The 19,136-nt window shown below is 36.6% G+C and overlaps 1 protein-coding gene across 1 annotated transcript in view; it reads left to right on the top strand.

Moving 5' to 3' along the window:
• LOC141388198 (cell adhesion molecule Dscam2-like) overlaps positions 1-19,136 on the top strand; it is a 145,230-nt gene that overhangs the window by 112,218 nt on the left and 13,876 nt on the right. The window contains exons 13-15 of the mRNA XM_073958222.1: positions 7,360-7,482; positions 8,925-9,085; positions 9,941-10,070. Coding sequence (XP_073814323.1) covers positions 7,360-7,482; positions 8,925-9,085; positions 9,941-10,070 — 414 coding nt within the window. The remainder of the gene's footprint in view (positions 1-7,359; positions 7,483-8,924; positions 9,086-9,940; positions 10,071-19,136) is intronic.

The following is a 19,136-nucleotide window of genomic DNA, read 5'->3' as shown; positions in this document are numbered from 1 at the left end:
GAGATATACCTTCAGCATCGGTCTAACTAAACACAATACTTCTAACGTACATATAAAGAAGTTTATTGAGTTTTTGGTCAATTTATCAGGAAGTATGGACCTGCCCCCGAAAAGAACTGTACCCTAACTAGGCCGCATACACAACATGTTGTTTAAAAATGATCCCAGACGAGTCCTTATACAGCCCTGCTCCCAAACTTTGTGTGGAAGGTGCCCGAAACAGTGGTCCGATATAGTCAATATTTGGACATAATCCTATTCTGTAAGAAATAACACGATACGATAACTTCACACGAAAAAAATTGCGCCGTCGTAGCAGCGCCCATATGAAGAAATTCTTGCAAACAAATCAAAACGATCTGAAACGAGCTGTTAAACTGTACTTTTTCCAAATTTAGTGTGGGAGGTACACGAAGGAGTAAACAAATTAGTCCATATTCAAACCTGATCTATGGAAGTAATATCACCATATTCAAAGTTACGACCAATTCGGTTACTCAATTCAAACATTATCATTCGCACGATTTAACAAAAATATTCTAACTTTCGTAGGCGAGGCACCGGAAGGAGTGGACCGATATGGGCTATTTTCGAACTCAAACTAAGTTTGGACAAACTATAATATATATAATTGTTCCACAAACATCCCATAAGGGACAAGGGAGACTTCTCTCATATCAATGAGTGCACCCCGATTCATATTTGCTCAATGATATGGGACGTACAGTTTATCGCCGAGTCCGAACGGCGTGTCTAAGATACCACTATTGTAGAGAAGTTTTACATGGTTGAAATACTCAGGAAATGTCGCCACCATTACTGAGGGATATTTTGCAACCGTTGAAAAGTGTTTTGTGTGCAAGGCGGTTGTGCATACCATTGCACCACGGTGGCACTATTACGATACTCAAAATGGTATAAAAAGGGATTCTGCCCGATTCCACTATTTTTAATTTCGGTTCTTGTTATTCCATTCTTCTCTGTGGGAGCAGCTACGATGGGCACTAAAAAACCTTCTGGCCTAGGCAACACGCAGTGTCGCCAGGCGTCATATGACATTTTTTGGAAAGCTTGACAGTTTTCACCCTAAGCGTACACAGAACAGTTTGACATGCGGCCATGTGTTGGGTTGTTTTCAGCGGCTTAATTGAGGCATCTCCAAAACATGGTTTTTGAACACTTTTACAGCATCTTCTGGTGACGAAAATCTTTGACCACGTTGACCAATTGCACGTTTTGTCTGGTCTAACAGGCGCTGGTTTGAATCGATGTGTGAGAGCTCGCATTGTCATGATGCAGAACGATTCGTCTTCTCTTGTTCGTTTTTCGAATTCCTCAAAAGACTTCAGGAAAACAAATTGTAGTGTAATGCTCAGAATTAACCGTCCTACATTTATAGTCGCCACACGGTCAATTTTGCCGAAGAAACAGGCGACCATTTGCTTCGAAGTCTAATTCCATGAAGAACAATGTTGTTTGAAGCATCGCTGTTGTTTTTGTTCAGAATTTCTTTGCACAAATCTACAAGATCCTTTTTGTAAGCGATTGATCAATTTTGGTGGATCTAACGAGAAAAATCCATTTTTGCGGCAGGTGTTCGTGCAATATCAAATGTTAGTTGGTGGAAGAAATGCCCAAGGATGCCACTATCTCACGGTATATAACATGGCGATCTTGTATTATCCGTTCATGCACGGCTTAATTTTTTTCAGGCACAACTGCCGATTTTTGACGCTCCTCCCGACCTTTTTTTTTGCGAGTATCGGCCACGATTGAATTCATTAAACCAGTTTTTCATACTGATATAGGATGACCCTTTATCGACATACAAAGATTTAATTTGATCAATGCACTCCTACCGTGATAATCCACGTCGAATGTTGAGAAAAATTATAGGACGAAGATGTTCTCAAATAAATTCCATTTTTTGCAAACTGATTTTTTTAAGTCACTGTAAACAACACAACACATGGTCGTATGTCAAACTGTCCTGCGTACGTTTACACTAAAAACTGTCAAGCTACGCCAGAAGGTTTTTTATTGCCCCTCGTATAATAGATATTTGACTATAGAGTAGAATTTATTTCTTCATATTCTAAATCACAACATGGAAAGTGTATTACAAGTTCATATTATACCACGATATATCGACATATTTCGATATGTGTTTTAGTATAATACATCAATTTGCGATTAGCTGCATTGGTTTAAGATGCGTTTTTGCGTTAGCTGCCCAATTTAATTTTTCTCGTGGTTCATACAACGACGGTATCTACCGTCATCGAGTATTGTCCAGAAGATCTTTCGAAGAATTGTTTCCCAAAAAATCACTGTCTAATCTGTTTGCCGAAGTACCCTAGCTCCGGAACCATACGTTGGGACGGGCGATGGCTTTGTTTTTAAACAGCTTACACAATTCAAAGTTTCAAATATTGGCCGATATTATTCTTATTGTATTTTGTTTATGGCGATACCTAGGTAGGCGAAGTCTTTAAATACCTCAACACTAATAGTACCAACAACTGTTACCAACTTGGTCTTGTCGCCGTTTATTGCCAGACCCTCTTTATCAGATTCTCTTTCGACTTTTCCGGCAGAACGTTAAACAGGTCACACGAAAGACTGTCTCGTTGACTAAAACCCCTTTTAGTGCTTAAATGTTAGGTGACGTTCATTCCTATTTTAACTTAGGACCGGGTGGGTATATTAAATTCAGGCATGGTTTGGAATATCTTTAGGCCTGTCGAAGATTGTCTTATAATCGACAAACAGACGATAAGTGTCGCTATGCATCTCTTGGGTATTTTCCAGGATTTGTTCCAATGGTACACAGAAAAAAATCTGGCGAAAACAAAAAATTGTCATATTAACGAAATTCGATAAATTTATTTGATCACAAATTAAAAATACAACTTATAAAATATTTCACATATTGACTAAAATATTTATCGATTTTTTATATTGAACTGATAAAATATTTCACATATTGACAAAGTGGTTGTTAGAATAGCTGCCAATAAACATTAGGGTTATAACTTTTTTGCAATTTTTGCATATATAAAAAATACCACCGCATAGCCGCGTAGAGCACGAAAAACTACTATGAAATACGGTGTAATTTTTCTCTATCGCGAATAAAATTTCTGCACCAAATGCATTGAAGTTTAGTGATGCACTATTTAATTTTATTTGTTAAAATGACATATACGCTTTCCGTAATAAGATACTAATAGTTTTAATCTAATTTAAAATCGATATCGAACCATTATCGACCAATTTGGCTTTTAGAGTTGTATTTAATAAAAAAAAACAAAATAATTGTAAATATGAGCATTTTTTATCGATTGAACAAAATGTATTCAACAATTTTTTTCATCAAGAAAATATTTTGTTTTATCAAGCACAATGTGGAATATTTTAATAAATATTTTTGTCAAAATGTGAAATATTTTATCACTTGTATTTATACCCTACACCACTATGTGGTAAGGGGTATTATGTGTTAGTGCATTTGTATGTAACATACAAAAGGAAGCGAGATAGACCCATAGTTCCTTCTAGGGATATACATAGAATCACTTTCTGAGTCGATTTATGCATGTCCGTCCGTCCGTCCGTCCGTTCGCAACATACAGGTCGCATTTGTTGACCGATTTCGATGAAAATTGGGGAATACCATTTTTTTAGCCGTCGGAAGATCAAGTTCGAAGATGGGCTATATCGGTCCAAGTTTTGGTATAGCCCCCATATAACGGTACCTCCCGATTTAAGGTATTTTAAGGATCTTAGCCGCATTTGTTGCCCAAACCAGCTGAAATTTTACATTTGAGGTTCCCAATGGCCGCGAAATTGCTCCACTAAAAATTGTCAAGATAGGTCCACGGTTCGGTATAGTCCCCATATAACGATACCTCCCGATTTAAGGTATTTTATGGATCTTAGCCATATTTTTTGCCCAAACTAGTTGAAATTTTACATTTGAGGTTCTCAATGGCCGCGAAATTGCTCCACTAAAAATTGTCAAGATAGGTCCACGGTTCGGTATAGTCCCCATATAACGATACCTTGCGATTTAAGGTATTTTAGGGATCTTAGCCACATTTTTTGCTTGAACTAGCTGAAATTTTACATATGTGGTTCCCAGTGGCCACGAAATTTCGCCACTTAAATTGAGCCAAATTATATCGAAATCGGTTCAGATTTGGATATAGCTCCAATATATATGTTCGCCCGATTTCACGTATTTGCTGCACCAAAGACGCTATATACGTCCGATTTTGATGAAATTTGGAAAGTTTGACTGAATTCGGTCTAGAAATAAGTGTGCCAAATTATATCGAAATCGGTTCCGATTTGGATATAGCTCCCATATATATTTTCGGCCGATTTCACGTATTTTTTGTACCAAACACGCTATATATTTCCGATTTCGATGAAATTTGGAATGTGTGACCGAATTCGGTCTGGAAATAAATGTGCCAAATTATATCAAAATCGGTTAAGATCTGGATATAGCTCCGATATATATTTTACATATTCACAGTGGTGTAGGGTATTATATAGTCGGCCCCGCCCGACTTTGATCCTTTCCTTACTGGTTTTTCTTTGTGATCAAATAATTTTATCAAATTTTTTGACAATTTTTTTATCGCCGGAAAAGCGATACATTTTTGATTGAATCTTTGAATTTTTTATCAAATGGCTAAATATTTTTCTGTGCAGAATTGCCATGTCTAAAGACTCATTGGGTCGACCCAATAGTTTCGTTGTCTTATGCCTCTATAGTAAGGACACACAGTCTTATCTCCTTTCTTGTGCACGGACGCAGGTGTTATGGCCACTTATTTAGCACGAAAACATTTTTTCATTATTTTTTTACATGAAATCTACCAAACTTTTTTAAAAGACTTTGTTTTCACCTGAAAGGTCAAACTTTCGGCTATTTTTTATTTTTTTTGTTGAAAAATATTAGTGGTTGTTTGACAAATGGCCGCCCACGAAAAACTGTTTTTAGTAAAGCAGTTTGCGGTGCCCACTGTGCCTCGAATAAGGAATAAACCGATTATCATTTGTTTTTGTGAGATCATTAGGAACCTAATGAAGTTGTCCTTAAGCGAATCGAAAAACATGCATTTTAATAAAAACAAACAAAGAAATTTGTATTCTCGTCGGCATAAATTCGTCCAATTTTTTTAAAAGTCTCTCGCTTAAGGAAACTCTTTTTATGTGTATAATACTCCCACAAAAACATATGAATATGGGATCATTCGTCTTCGAGCTACAGTGGACACCGCTTTCAAAAATGCCATTTTGAGAAAACCGCGTTTAAAACTTCGATATTAAATACAAATCACAATGATTTTTTTTGTCTGATCGACTCGAATTTTTTGCAACATGTTATTTTCTACCTATACTTTTAAATGAGCAAATATAAAAAATGTTCGGTTTTGTAAAATTTGCAAGTGGCCATAACCCTATATCAGCGTATCACCTGCGGTTTTCAACAGATGTTCAAATTGGGACAATGCAATGACTGTATCGCGTCCTTATAAAACAATGGCATGTACGGTTTGTCTTAACTAACTTTAAATAAAAACCGCTTACATCTGGGAAGTTTTTGAGGATTCTGAAACAGCAATGACCATAGATGAGAAAAATCCAAAAGCTGGGAAAAATCGCTGGAGGGATTTTTTAAATAATCTGCGGTCAAGTTCACATTTTTAGGTTTATTTCAGGTTTTCGCGATTTTGCTTGGAAACCGCAAGTTCTATCGAAAAATTCTAAAGAAAATGTTGTAGCTGTAAACATTTTCTAGAGGATTGACCGTTATGATTTTCTCCTAGGTTTTACCATTTTTGAAATATATAGAAGTTCAATCCAAGTTATGCTGTTTTTTTTTAGGTTTTCACGATTTTGCTTGAAAACGGTAAGTCTTATCGAAATTGGACTAGAGAAAATATTATAACTGTGAGAATTCTCTACAAGATTGGCTTTTGCAATTTTTTCCTAGATTGTACCAGTAAAGTTGGTAAATTGCCGTCATGCCATTGTTTTGTAAGGAGACGATACAGTCAGTGAATTGTCCCAATTTGAATTTCAATATCTCAAAAATGGTAAAACCTACAAAAATATCATGAAGGACAGGCTCGTAGAGAATTTTCAATGCTACAATATTTTCTTTAATCTTATTTCGATAAAACTTGCGATGTTCAAGCAAAATCGTGAAAACGTATCAAATGTGAACTTTGACCGCGATTTATTTAAAAAGCGCTCCGGTGATTTTTTGTTTTTTGATTTTTCTCATCTATGAACATTGTCGTTTCAGAATCTTCAAAAACTTCCCAGGTGTAAGCTTCTTTCATTTAAAGTTTTAGAAATTGGTATATGGATTCCGGTGAACGAATTCAGGCGAAATTCTGAAATTTGAATTAAGATTATGTTGAAGTGTAGGATTGAGATATGGATTTAGTTTTGCACATTCGTACTTATGAGTACATACGTATTAGAGTGGCCAAAAAAATTACAATTTTTGTATTTTTTTGTTTTAAATGTTTTCCAGTTGATCCAAGAACCTTATGTATGCATTTTCGTGAAAATTGACCTTTGGTCTCATACTCATTGCTATGGAAACAAAGATCCCTCTGGTGGCGCGGGTTAACGTTAGACGATCGCCATAAAAGTTAAAATATAAAGTTTTTGGATCAAATGAAAAAATTACGGGACGCCGTTTCAAAATAACAATTTTGTAATTTTTTGGCCGTCCTAATATGTATATACGAAAAGTAAATTTTATGCAATTTGGATTTGGTTGAAGGGATAGAGCTAGAATCCTCAAATTCGGAATTAAGATTACGGTTGGAGTGGGTACGAAAAAATATTAAATGGTACAATTTGAATTTGGGTGAACGGAGGAGAAATTTCGTAGTTATCCTTATGAAGAATACGAGTACTTACTTGTGCTATAATTGTTTATGGGAGAATAAATAGCGCTGAGATACGAACCTGGATTTAAAAAATTTTACGCCTTAGCGATCGCATAAAACCAATGATAAAACGTTTCCTGCGATCGCTAAAGCGTTTTCTAAATAATTTACTGAAATCAAAACAGAAAATATATCATACCTACCAAATATACCTTGGCACTCTGTTAATTTTTTTGCGATATCCCAAGATATGGAATTTCTAGTAAAAGCTCTTAATATGTTACGTTAAAGTAAAAGCAAACATATAAGTTAACAACGACGTTTCTATTTGTGGATCCATGTGGTATTTTCCCAGTCGGTTTACCGACTGATAATTTTTTCTTGTTTCTCTTGATAATATTGTAAAATAATATATTTTTAATTATATTTTCCACAGAACAAACCGGACGTATACAAAAGGAGTCATTGGAAAATCGTCAAAACTCGGAAGCTGCACAGCGTGAACGTTACTATGCCACAATACATAAAGTGTCAATGCAGAACAACGACAAAATACCAGGTATGTTTAAACACTAATACAATTTATTTTTTGTACCTTCCACCATAATATGAAGGGTATAATTAAATTTGTCATTCCGTTTACCGGAAGGAGTTGACCTACAAGCACCACCTTCGAATTTCATCTAATATTCGAAAAAATATTACGATATGAAAAGTGTGGATCAACTCAGTATTTTGTTCGAGAGTTGTCGTGCTCTCCAGCCACTACATGGTGCCATAGAGGGTTTTTACAGTTCTCACGCTGTTTTCTCAAGAAGTATGGACTTGCCCCAGAAAAAACTTTTACCGTCGTCGCGAATGAATGTTGCTTCAACAAAGATCAACGTGATTCCAGAGCGGTTTTTAAAGTAAACTTATCCAAAATTTTGTGTGGGAGGTAACCGAAAGATTGAACAAATGTAGTTCATATTCGAACCTGATATATATTTGGTAGATATAATGGGACGTGTAAAGAATGGACCAAATCGGTCACTCCCTTCAAGAGTTATCATGCGTACAATTTTTCCGAACCTTTTTGAACTCTTGGGGGGAGGTACCTGAAGGAGTGGACTGATATGGCTTATCTTCCACTCAAGAGTTATCTTGCGCTCCAACCACTACACACGGTGTCATAGTGGGTTTTTGCAACTTTCAGGCTATTTTCTCAGGAAGTATGAATTTGCCCCTGATGAAACTTGTAATATTGTATAGAGGACAGTGAATAGAAGTTGCTGAAACAAAAATCAAAGCGATTCGCGAGCAGGTCCTAAACTGAACTTTTCCCGAAATTTTATGTGGGAGGTACCCGACGAAGTGGACGGATTGGGTCCATATTAGAACCTCATCTAAGTCTAGTAGAAATTTCACGATGTGCAAAGTGGGGACCAAATCGGTTACTCCCTTGAAGAGTTATCGTGCGCACAAATTTGCCGAACATTTCCGAAGTTTTGTGGGGGAGGTACCGGAAGGAGTGGACCGATATAACCCATCTCCGAACTTAAACTAAGTTTGGACAAAATATTACGGAAGTCAATTTTTGGGCCGAATCGGTTGATCCGTTCGAGAGTTATCGTGCGCTCCAGCCAGCCAGACAGACGGACGGACATTGTTAAATCAACTCCAAATTGTCTGAAACACATTTCGTCCAAACATACTTGTGGTCTAAAACCATTATTTTGATGAGGCACATTTTGCCCGTATGAAAGTGTATATACCCTCTTTAACATAAATGCTGAGGGTATAAAAAACGAGAACAGTATTTGAGGTATCCGAATTGTTATTGAACATTCCTTGGGTCTTTCTAAATTTTCCTCAATAAACGTACCTACCTCCACTTCATGTTTTTTAACAGAAATTTCACATGTTTCCGTATTTAGTATTTTATACCACATATACGAAGTATTTATTTATTATTTACTTTCATAACTTCTTGTTCTTTTCTATTTACATTTCCTTTTACAGAAACATCAGAGGATATCTCACCCTATGCCACATTTCAACTATCCGAAAGTGGTAATATGTCCCAACCACATCATGCTGGTCCCGCCAATACATTGCTGCATTCGTTCATGTATCACGAGCGAGCTCTGACGGAGGGCTGTTCGTCGACACCACCTGCTGCGGTATTAAAACCCACCCACCATCATTACCACCATAACCACCACAGTCAAATTCAACGTCCAACCCAGACAATTCATAATCATTATCAAACCTCACCGTTTCATAATATCGTGCGTTTATTTAATACTTCATTTGGGGTTCTCATCTAGTTTTTTTGGTTTTTTTCTTGGTATTATTGTTGTTGTTATTATTTCAGTTCAGTTGAAATTCTTTGTTAAGTCATATTATTTAAGTAACGCCAGCCATCCAGCGTCAGCATCGCCAACATCAACGTTATTATGTATTGAGGGCTAATGGGTTTTGTGAGCATAACTGTATTATTTTCAAAGTCATTATCAATTTTCTGTTAGTCACGACGATGTAACAACGTTATCACATTCACTGCTGCTCTTACTCGTATTTGGTTTTAATTTAAATTGTTTTTGTTTAGTTTTGATACTTGTTTTTAAATCCTTATCACATTGCCAGTGGCGGTGTGAAGAGGATTTGCTGTTATTTTGTTGGTAATTTTTAGAAGTTTTTTTTTAATTATTATGATTTTTGTGGAACAAAGGCTAAATGAACGCTAGATATTATAAGCTGCCATTGTATATCCTTTTGTTTAATTTGCCAATAAAATGAAACCCTAACAATGTCATTCAATGCATTGTTAATGGCAACATGACAATCAACATCACCGTCATCATAGAGCACAAGTAAACCCCCCAGTAGTATGCTTTGAAAGGCTTTAGCCAGTTTGATCCCATAGCCTCCCTTATTTGTTCAATAACTTTTGAAGCCAAGATTGTTGCTCTAATCATATATTTACCTTCTCTTTTGTTTTTTCTTTACTGTGAACGCTTTTGTTTTACATTTAGTCTTCCAAAAATCGTCGACGACATTCTCGAAAAACAGAGCCCGAAAGCGAAGAATCAGAATCGGACCAGGACCAGTTGACTTCAAGTCGCACAGAGTCTTCCAATCAACATGAGGGAAAGATGAAACATAGTAAGTTGATAACTGTATTTCTTGCGAATAACATAAATTATTTGGTTGCTAATAAATTAATACTTAAAATATTGGATACACTACAATAATACTGGACGGAATTAAAACTTTGCAAATCGCTTACTTAATTTTAAAATCGTATATGTCTTCTAGTTAACAATCAACGACCATGTTCATATACCCTAGGGTTATAACTTTTTAGAATTTTCTGCAAATATCAAAAATACCACCACATAGCCGTGTAGAGCAGCGTTAAAAAGGTTCCCGCACCAATTGCAAGTTTTTTCATTCCAGTTATTTATTTTTTCTTTACGACAGGAAATAGTTCTGAAATAAGCAATTTCATTATTGCAATTCTTCATAAGCCAAATACAAGATTTTCGCCAAACTGGAAATATTTTTAGAATTTATTTTAACTTAAGTAAAGCAAAGCAAAAATACAAAACATTTTTGTGCAAAAAAATTAAATCAAATTTTTTTTAAGTTTTTTAGACATTTTGGCATATAACAGCCAAACCATTTTATTTTTTTAATTGGTTTACAAATTGTAGTGATTTAAGTCTGAAAACCCCCACAAAAAAACTATAACTGAATTTCTCATAATTTTCAAAAATATAATGTTTTTTGTTATGTTCAATATTTATTTTGAAAATTGTGAGAAATTCAGTTATAGTTTTTTATGGGGTTTTTCAGACTTAAACCACTATAAATTAGCCGTTTGTTAACCAATTTAAAAAAATAATAACTAGCTCGAATGATATTATTCGCCCCTTTACAAGGAAGAAAGAACAATAGAAATCCATTGTGAAACAAGAAGATCCGCTTACATTTGAAAATATAAGAAACCCAGATTTTCACTACTTTTACCGTTATAAAAAATAAAATAAAGTGACCCAAACGAACTTAAGGCATTGTCGTTGTCCATGGATCCCAACAGGATTTAATTTTGCATCAGAACGCTTGAATATTTTTCTGGTCAACTTTTGTAGCACAGTGCCATTTATCGACATTTTTCGAAAAGTTTGCACCTTCTCAAGGTCGAAACTGTCTGAAGGAGCGTTCCAACGACTTTGCGATGTATTAGAGAGTTCTTAATTATTGTCTAAGCTACAATTTTTATACCCTCCACCATAGTATGGAGGGTATATTAAGTTTGTCATTCATTCCGATTTTAACACATCGAACTAATCAATCTTTATCAGGATAAAATTCTAAGACGATCTAGCCATGTCCGTCTGTCCGTCCGTCTGTTGTAATCACTCTAGCGTCAGCAATAATTGAGATAGAGTGCTGAAATTTTGCACCCGAGGGTCTTTTTTCCATAGGCAGGTCAAGTTCGAAGATGGGCTATATCGGTCCACTCTTTGGTATAGCCCCCATATAACGGTACCTCGGGATTTGAGGTATTTTGACGTTCCTCGCCACATTTGCAGACCGAATTAGCTATAATTTGTCACTTAGGGTTCCTAGTGATCAACAAACTTATATCCCAAAGGATATGGGCATAGGTCCATGTTTTGGTATAGACCCCATATAACAGTACCTCCCGATTTTCGGTATTTTGAGAATTTTAGCCACAATTTTTAACCGAACTATCTGCAATTTGACATTTGAGATTCTCAGTGGTCATAAAACATCTCCACGAAACATCGTCAACATAGGTCTATGTTTTGGTATAGCCCCAATATATCGGTACCTCCCGATTTTCGGTATTTTGAGAATTTTAGCTACAAATTTTAGCCGAACTAGCTGTAATTTGCCATTTGAGGTTCTCAGTGGTCATGAAATATCTCCACAAAGCATCGTAAACATAGGTCAATGTTTTGGTATAGCTCCCATATAACGGTACCTCCCGATTTTGGGTATTTTGAGAATTTTAGCCACAATTTGTAACCGAACTACCTGCAGTTTGACATTTGAGGTTCTCAGTGGTCATGAAACATCTCCACCAAACATCGTCAACATAGGTCCATGTTTTGGTATAGCCCCCATATAACGGTACCTCCCGATTTTCGGTATTTTGAGCATTTTAGTTACAATTTTTAACCGAACTAGCTGTAATTTGCCATTTGAGGTTCTCAGTGGTCATCACCAAGCATCGTCAACAGAGGTCCATGTTTTGGTATAGCCCCCATATAACGATACCTCCCAATTTTCGGTATTTTGAGAATTTTAGCTACAGTTTTTAACCGAAATAGCTGTAATTTGACATTTGAAGTTCTCAGTGGTCATAAAACATCTCCAACGAAACATCGTCAACATAGGTCCATGTTTTGGTATAGCCCCCATATAACGGTACCTCCCGATTTTCGGTATTTTGAGAATGCGATTTTTAAGCGAACTAGCTGTAATGATCGATATTTTGAGAATTTTAGCTACAATTTTGTCTATTCAAAAATAATCGTTAATATAGGTCCATGTTTTGGTATATCCCCCCATATAACTGTACCTCCCGATTTTTGGGAATTTTCAGTGGTCACGAAATTTCTTCACTAAAATTCGTCAACATGGGTCCATTTTTGAGGGTCTACATTGTTTTGATGAAACTACCCTCAATTTGACTCTTGAAGTTCCCTGCAGCTATAAAACTTTTCCGCCAAAAAATTTAAAGATAGATTGACGCTTTGATATAGCCCCGTATGTGGTACCTTTCACCTCGCTGAACACATTTTTTAGATTAGATTAGATAACACTGTGCAACAAAATGGAGGTGAAAGTCTGGGGTACGGAAAATTCCTCTTGGGGAAGAAAGGCCTTGGTGAGTATATTATGAACCCCGAAGCACAGATCAGCCGTGAGTCGAACTTCCGCGTTATGGCGTGACGAAATTTTTGTTAGAGACCCTGTGGGCCATCAGGAATTAGCGTTATATCTTTGTTCACTGTTGCTTAAGTGCTCTACAAAAACAAGAAACAAAGATATAATGCTAATTCATGATGGCTTACAGGGTCTCTTGCAAAAACTTCATCACGCCATAACGCTGAAGTTCGACTCACGGCGCATCTGTCCTTCGGGGTTTTTAATATACACACACCAAGGGCTTTCATCTCCAAAAGGAATTATCTCTGCCCCAACATTTGTGTTCACATTGTAATTTAAGCAATAGTGGGAGGCAGTAGGAGTCTATTCATTGTCGAAAAGTTGTTCTACCTAAAATTGTAGAAGGACCCTAATTATTCCATTTTAATTAAGACTATTTAATGGTGGAGGGTATAAAAAGTTCGGCCCGGCCGAACTTAACTAGTTTTTACTTGTTGTCCTTGTGTTGGATCCAAAATCACAATGGTTTGGCTGTTATATGCCAAAATGTCTAAAAAACGTGGATACAAAATGTAAAATCGGGAGGCTCGATTTTCACCATAGACCTATGCGCTAGTGGACTTGTTTGCTCAGATCAATCCCAGGAATCAGAAACGCGAAGGACCCATCAAGTTTTTTTTCTTTCAATCAAACAGCCCCGACCTAATATACATACATGTTTTGACCACTTCGAACTTTAAATGCCAAATCATAGTTAATTGGATCTGACCGATCGCAATAATATTTCATATATGGTTTTTTGGATCAAATGGAAAAAATTAGGCGGTGTTTTTTTTTTGTATTGATCAGTTCAAACAAATTGTGATGCACAATTCAGAATTGACATCCACGTTGATCAAAAGACCAGCTTTGGCGAAGAAACAGGAGACTGTTTACTTCGAAGTGGTTCTTCCATAAACAACTTTTATTGGATTCTGCTCATCTTCGAAGAACCCCACCGCCGATCACTTTTTCTTTTCGGACTCATCCGCATGGATCCACAATTCGTCACCTCTGACAATCTTATCAACGCTTTTGAAGCACCGAGATAATATTTTTTCAACATTTCTTTGCACCAATCAACAAGGGCTTTTTGAGCGAGTATCTTTTTGTGCTGGATCCAACGAGAACAATCCTTTTTTGCGTCCAGGTGTTCCCGAAATATCGAATGATGGCTGGTGGAAGAATTGCCCAAGGATGGCTCTATCTCACGACATATTAGATGGTGATCTTGCATTATCAGTTCACGCATGGCTTCAATGTTTTCCGCCCTCGTATTTGAGCTAGCGTCGACCATGATTGAATTCATTAAATCAGTATTTCACTATCTGTTATTTGGCATTTAAAGCACCCAGTGGTCACAAAATTCACCACCAAAATTGTGAATATAGGTCCATGTTTTGGTATATCCCCCATATAAAGGTACCCCCGATTTCTAAAAATAAATTTGAAATTCGGATCAGATTTTGATATCCATCAACCAGTCTAAAATTAAACACAAAGGTATAAAGGAACAAGTAAAAAGTCGTTAAGTTCGGCCGGGCCGAACTTTTTATACCCTCCACCATAAAATGGTCTTAATAAAAATGGAATAGTTAGGGTCCTTTCACAATTTTAGGTGGAACAATTTTCGACAATGGACTCCTACTGCCTTCCAATATTGCTTAAAATAGCACTTAAGCAACAGTGAAAAAGATATAACATTAATTACTGATGGCCCACAGAGTCTCTAACAAAAATTTCATCACGCCATAACGCGGAAGTTCGACTCACGGCGCATCTGTCCTTCGGGGTTTATAATATACTCACCAAGGCCTTTCTTCCCCAAGAGGAATTTTCCGTGCCCCAGAATTTCACCTCAATTTTGTTGCACAGTGTTATTTAATCTAGTCTAAAAAAATGGGTTCAGCTAGGTGAAAGGTACCTCCTACGGGGCTATATCAAAAATCAACCGATCTTTAAATTTTTTGGCAGAAAAGTTTTATAGCTTCAGGGAACTTCAAGAGTCAAATTGAGGGTAGTTTCATCAAAACAATGTAGACCCTCAAAAATGGACCCATGTTGACGAATTTTAGTGAAGAAATTTCGTGACCACTGAAAATTCCCGAAAATCGGGAAGTACAGTTATATGGGGGGATATACCAAAACATGGACCTATGTATATTGACGATTATTTTTGAATAGACAAAATTGTAGCTAAAATTCTCAAAATACCGATCATTACAGCTAGTTCGGTTAAAAATTGCAGCTAAAATTCTCAAAATACCGAAAATCGGGAGATACCGTTATATGGGGGCTATACCCAAACATGGACCTATATTGACGATGTTTCGTTGGAGATGTTTTATGACCACTGAGAACTTCAAATGTCAAATTACAGCTATTTCGGTTAAAAACTGTAGCTAAAATTCTCAAAATACCGAAAATCGGGAGGTACGGTTATAAGGGGGCCATACCAAAACATGGACCTATGTTGACGATGTTTGGCGGAGATGTTTCGTAACCCTTGAGAACCTCAAATGTCAAACTGCAGATAGTTCGGTTACAAATTGTGGCTAAAATTCTCAAAATACCCAAAATCGGGAGGTACCGTTATATGGGAGCTATACCAAAACATTGACCTATGTTTACGATGCTTTGTGGAGATATTTCATGACCACTGAGAACCTCAAATGGCAAATTACAGCTAGTTCGGCTAAAATTTGTAGCTAAAATTCTCAAAATACCGAAAATCGGGAGGTACCGATATATTGGGGCTATACCAAAACATAGACCTATGTTGACGATGTTTCGTGGAGATGTTTTATGACCACTGAGAATCTCAAATGTCAAATTGCAGATAGTTCGGTTAAAAATTGTGGCTAAAATTCTCAAAATACCGAAAATCGGTAGGTACCGTTATATGGGGACTATACCAAAACATGGACCTATACCCATATCCTTTGGGATATAAGTTTGTTGATCACTAGGAACCCTAAGTGCAAAATTATAGCTAGTTCGGTCAGCAAATGTGGCGAATAACGTCAAAATACCTCAAATCCGGAGGTACCGTTATATGGGGGCTATACCAAAGAGTAGACCGATATAGCCCATCTTCGAACTTGACCTGCATATGGAAAAAAGACCCTAGGGTGCAAAATTTCAGCACTCTATCTAAATTATTGCGGACGCTAGAGTGATTACAACAGACGGACAGACGGACATGGCTAGATCGTCTTAGAATTTTATCCTGATCAAGAATATATATACTTTATAGGGTCGCAAATGATTAGTTCGATGTGTTACAAACGGAATGACAAACTTAATATACCTCCATACTATGGTGGAGGGTATAAAAATTGTATTGACAAACTTTTAAAAATTCAGAAAAAATAGTAATAGTCCGAACCCCATTACCACATAGGACTTAAAATTTTTGTATTTGAACGTAGTTTAATACAAAAAAAATTAAAGAAAATCGAAGGGGTCGAACATCTTTAAAAATTGATTTTACATATTAAATCGCGAAAATAGCATCCAAGTAGTTTTTACAGAATTTGACTTTTTCAATGCGCGATATCTCTGGAACCGTTAGTCAAAAAATATGAAAATATACTATAATGTTTTGCTAATGAGCAGAATCACCACAGAAAAAAATAAAGGAAATCAAAAACCTCATCTTGAAAAAGTTTCCGATTTCACTCAGAAATCCCCATATATATTCTTGATCAGGGTAAAATTCTAAGTCGATATAATCGTGTCCGTCTGTCCGTCCGTTGTCCGTCCGTCTGTTGAAATCAAGATACAGGTCGAAATTTTTAAGATAGAGCTTTGTAATTTCGTAAAGAAGTTTCTATTACTCCTAGGATGTTTGGTATTGCAAATGGTCTATATCGGTCCACGTTTTGATATAGCCCCCCATAGAACGGTACCACCCTATGTTTGGTATTTTAAAGGTTATAACTTCATATCACACTGAAATGGCTACAATTTGGTACTTAGTCTTCCTTAGGGGTACAAAATTTTCCCCCAGCATTTTGTCGGTATAGATCCACGTCTTCATATAGTCCCTATAGAACGGTACCTCCCGATTTTCGGTATTTTGAAGGTTGTGGCCTCAATATTCCTCCGAAATGACTGAAATGTAGAATTTAGTCTTCATTGGGGGGTATACAATCTTCTCTCAGAAATTTTTCGAAATAGGTCCACGCCTTCGTATAGCCCCCATTGAACGGTACCTCCCGAGTTTCGGTTGTGGCCTCAATATTCCACCGAAATGGCTGAAGTTTGGCATTTGGTCGTCGTTGGGGTATAGAACTTTCCCCCAGGATTTTGCCGGTATAGGTCCACGCCTTCATATAGCCCCATAGAACGGTACCTCCCGATTTTCGGTATTTTGAAGGTTGTGGCTTCAATATTCTTCCGAAATGACTGAAATTTGGTATTTAGTCTTCATTTGGGGTATAAAACTTTCCATATGAAATTTGTCGGTATAGGGTTCGCCTTCATAAAGCCCCTATAGAACAATACCTCCTGATTTTCGGTATTTTCAAGGTTGTGTCCTCTATATTCCTCCGAAATGGCAGGAATTTGGTATTTAGTCTTCGTTGAGGGTATACAACTTTCCCCTAGACATTTTTCAGTATAGGCCACGCCTTCGTATAGCCCCCATAGAACGGTACCTACCGATTTTCGGTATTTTGAAGTTTGTGACATCAATATTCCACCGAAATGGCTAAAATTTGGAATTTAGTCTTCGTTGGGGGTATATATCTAGAAATTTTTCTGCATAGGTCCACGCCTTCGTGTAGCTCCATAGAAAGTATAGCTCCCGATTTTCGGTATTTTGAAAGTTGTGGCTTTAACCCAGATAAAGCCACTGGTCGTTTAAATGCCACAAAAATGGTTGCAAAAATTGCCGTAAAACTCTGGTTTTTTGAATATTTTGGTGAGTTTTTTTGCATTTTGTTATAGTATTGTCTGTTATCTGACATTTCACGCTTATAAATCTTCATTTGATTTATGCGTTTCCACGGAATCGGCCTAAAACCCAAGCTACTCAAAAAATCGACTTTTTGTAATTTTCGATTTTTATGAAAAATTTAAATATGCGATAAAAATTTAATCATAAATTTTAGAATCATATAAAGTCAGGGAATTGTTAAGAATATAGTAAGAGTATTTTCTGAATCAAAAACCAAGGGATTGGCATAGTAGGATACTGCTATATTACCCTTCAAAGTTTTTGGCACTTTTAAAAAAGCCCGATTGCTGGAAAACTGTACGTTTGAGAGAAAAAAGTAATTTTTTAAAAAAAAAAAACTCCAAAATATAATTTTCAGAAACAATTTTAAGTTTTCTCGCAAAAAATTATCGGCGCTATAGGCATATAGCCCCATAGAACGGTACATCGCAATTTTCGATATTTTGAAGTTTGTGTCCTCAATATTCGACCGAAATTATTGAAATTTGGTAATTAGTCTTCGTGGGGAGTACAGAACTTTCTACCTGACATTTGTAGATATGGGTACACGCCTTCACAATGCCCCTATAGAACGACACAACGCAATTTTCGAAATTTTTAAGGTTGTGGCCTCAATATTCAACCGAAATGGCTGAAATTTTCCATGGGGTTTTAAAATATTCCAGAAGTTAATTATCAGTATAGGTCTACGTCTTCCTACATCCGCCATAGAAGCGTACCTCTTGATTCTCGGTATTTTGAAGGTTTTAGCCACATTATCTTACCGAAATATCAGAAATTTGGTATTTAGCCTTCTTTGAGTCTAAAAACTTTCCGTCAGAAATTTGTCGGTATAGATCGACGTTTTGATATAGCCCCCGTAGAATGGTTCCTCCCGAAATTCAATATTTTGAAGTTTAGCCACATTGTTTTACCGAAATTGCTGATAAAATTGCTCTATTTTCCTTCATTACAATTCGTGGTGGAGGGTATAACAAGTTCGGCCCGGCCGAACTTAACGCCCTTCTTACTTGTTTTTATACCCTCAGTCTTTAGACTCGGACATACGGGCAAAATGTGCCTCATCGAAGTAATGGTTTTAGTCCCCAAGTATGTTTGGACGAAATGTGTTTCAGACAATTTGGAGTCGATTTAACAATGTCCGTCCGTCTGTCTGTCTGGCTGGCTGGTGCGCACGATTACTCTCGAACGGATGAACCGATTTGGTCCAAAATTTGGTTTTCGCAATATTTTGTTCAAACTTAGTTTAAGTTCGATGATGGTTTATACCGGTACCTCCCCCACAAAACTTCGAAAATGTTCGG

Source organism: Musca autumnalis, unplaced genomic scaffold (genome assembly GCF_047663935.1).
Source record: "Musca autumnalis isolate F117 unplaced genomic scaffold, ASM4766393v1 scaffold_71, whole genome shotgun sequence".
Taxonomy (NCBI): domain Eukaryota; kingdom Metazoa; phylum Arthropoda; class Insecta; order Diptera; family Muscidae; genus Musca; species Musca autumnalis.
The sequence above is the reverse complement of the archived record's forward strand: the minus strand, read 5'-3'. Positions and strand labels throughout refer to the sequence as shown.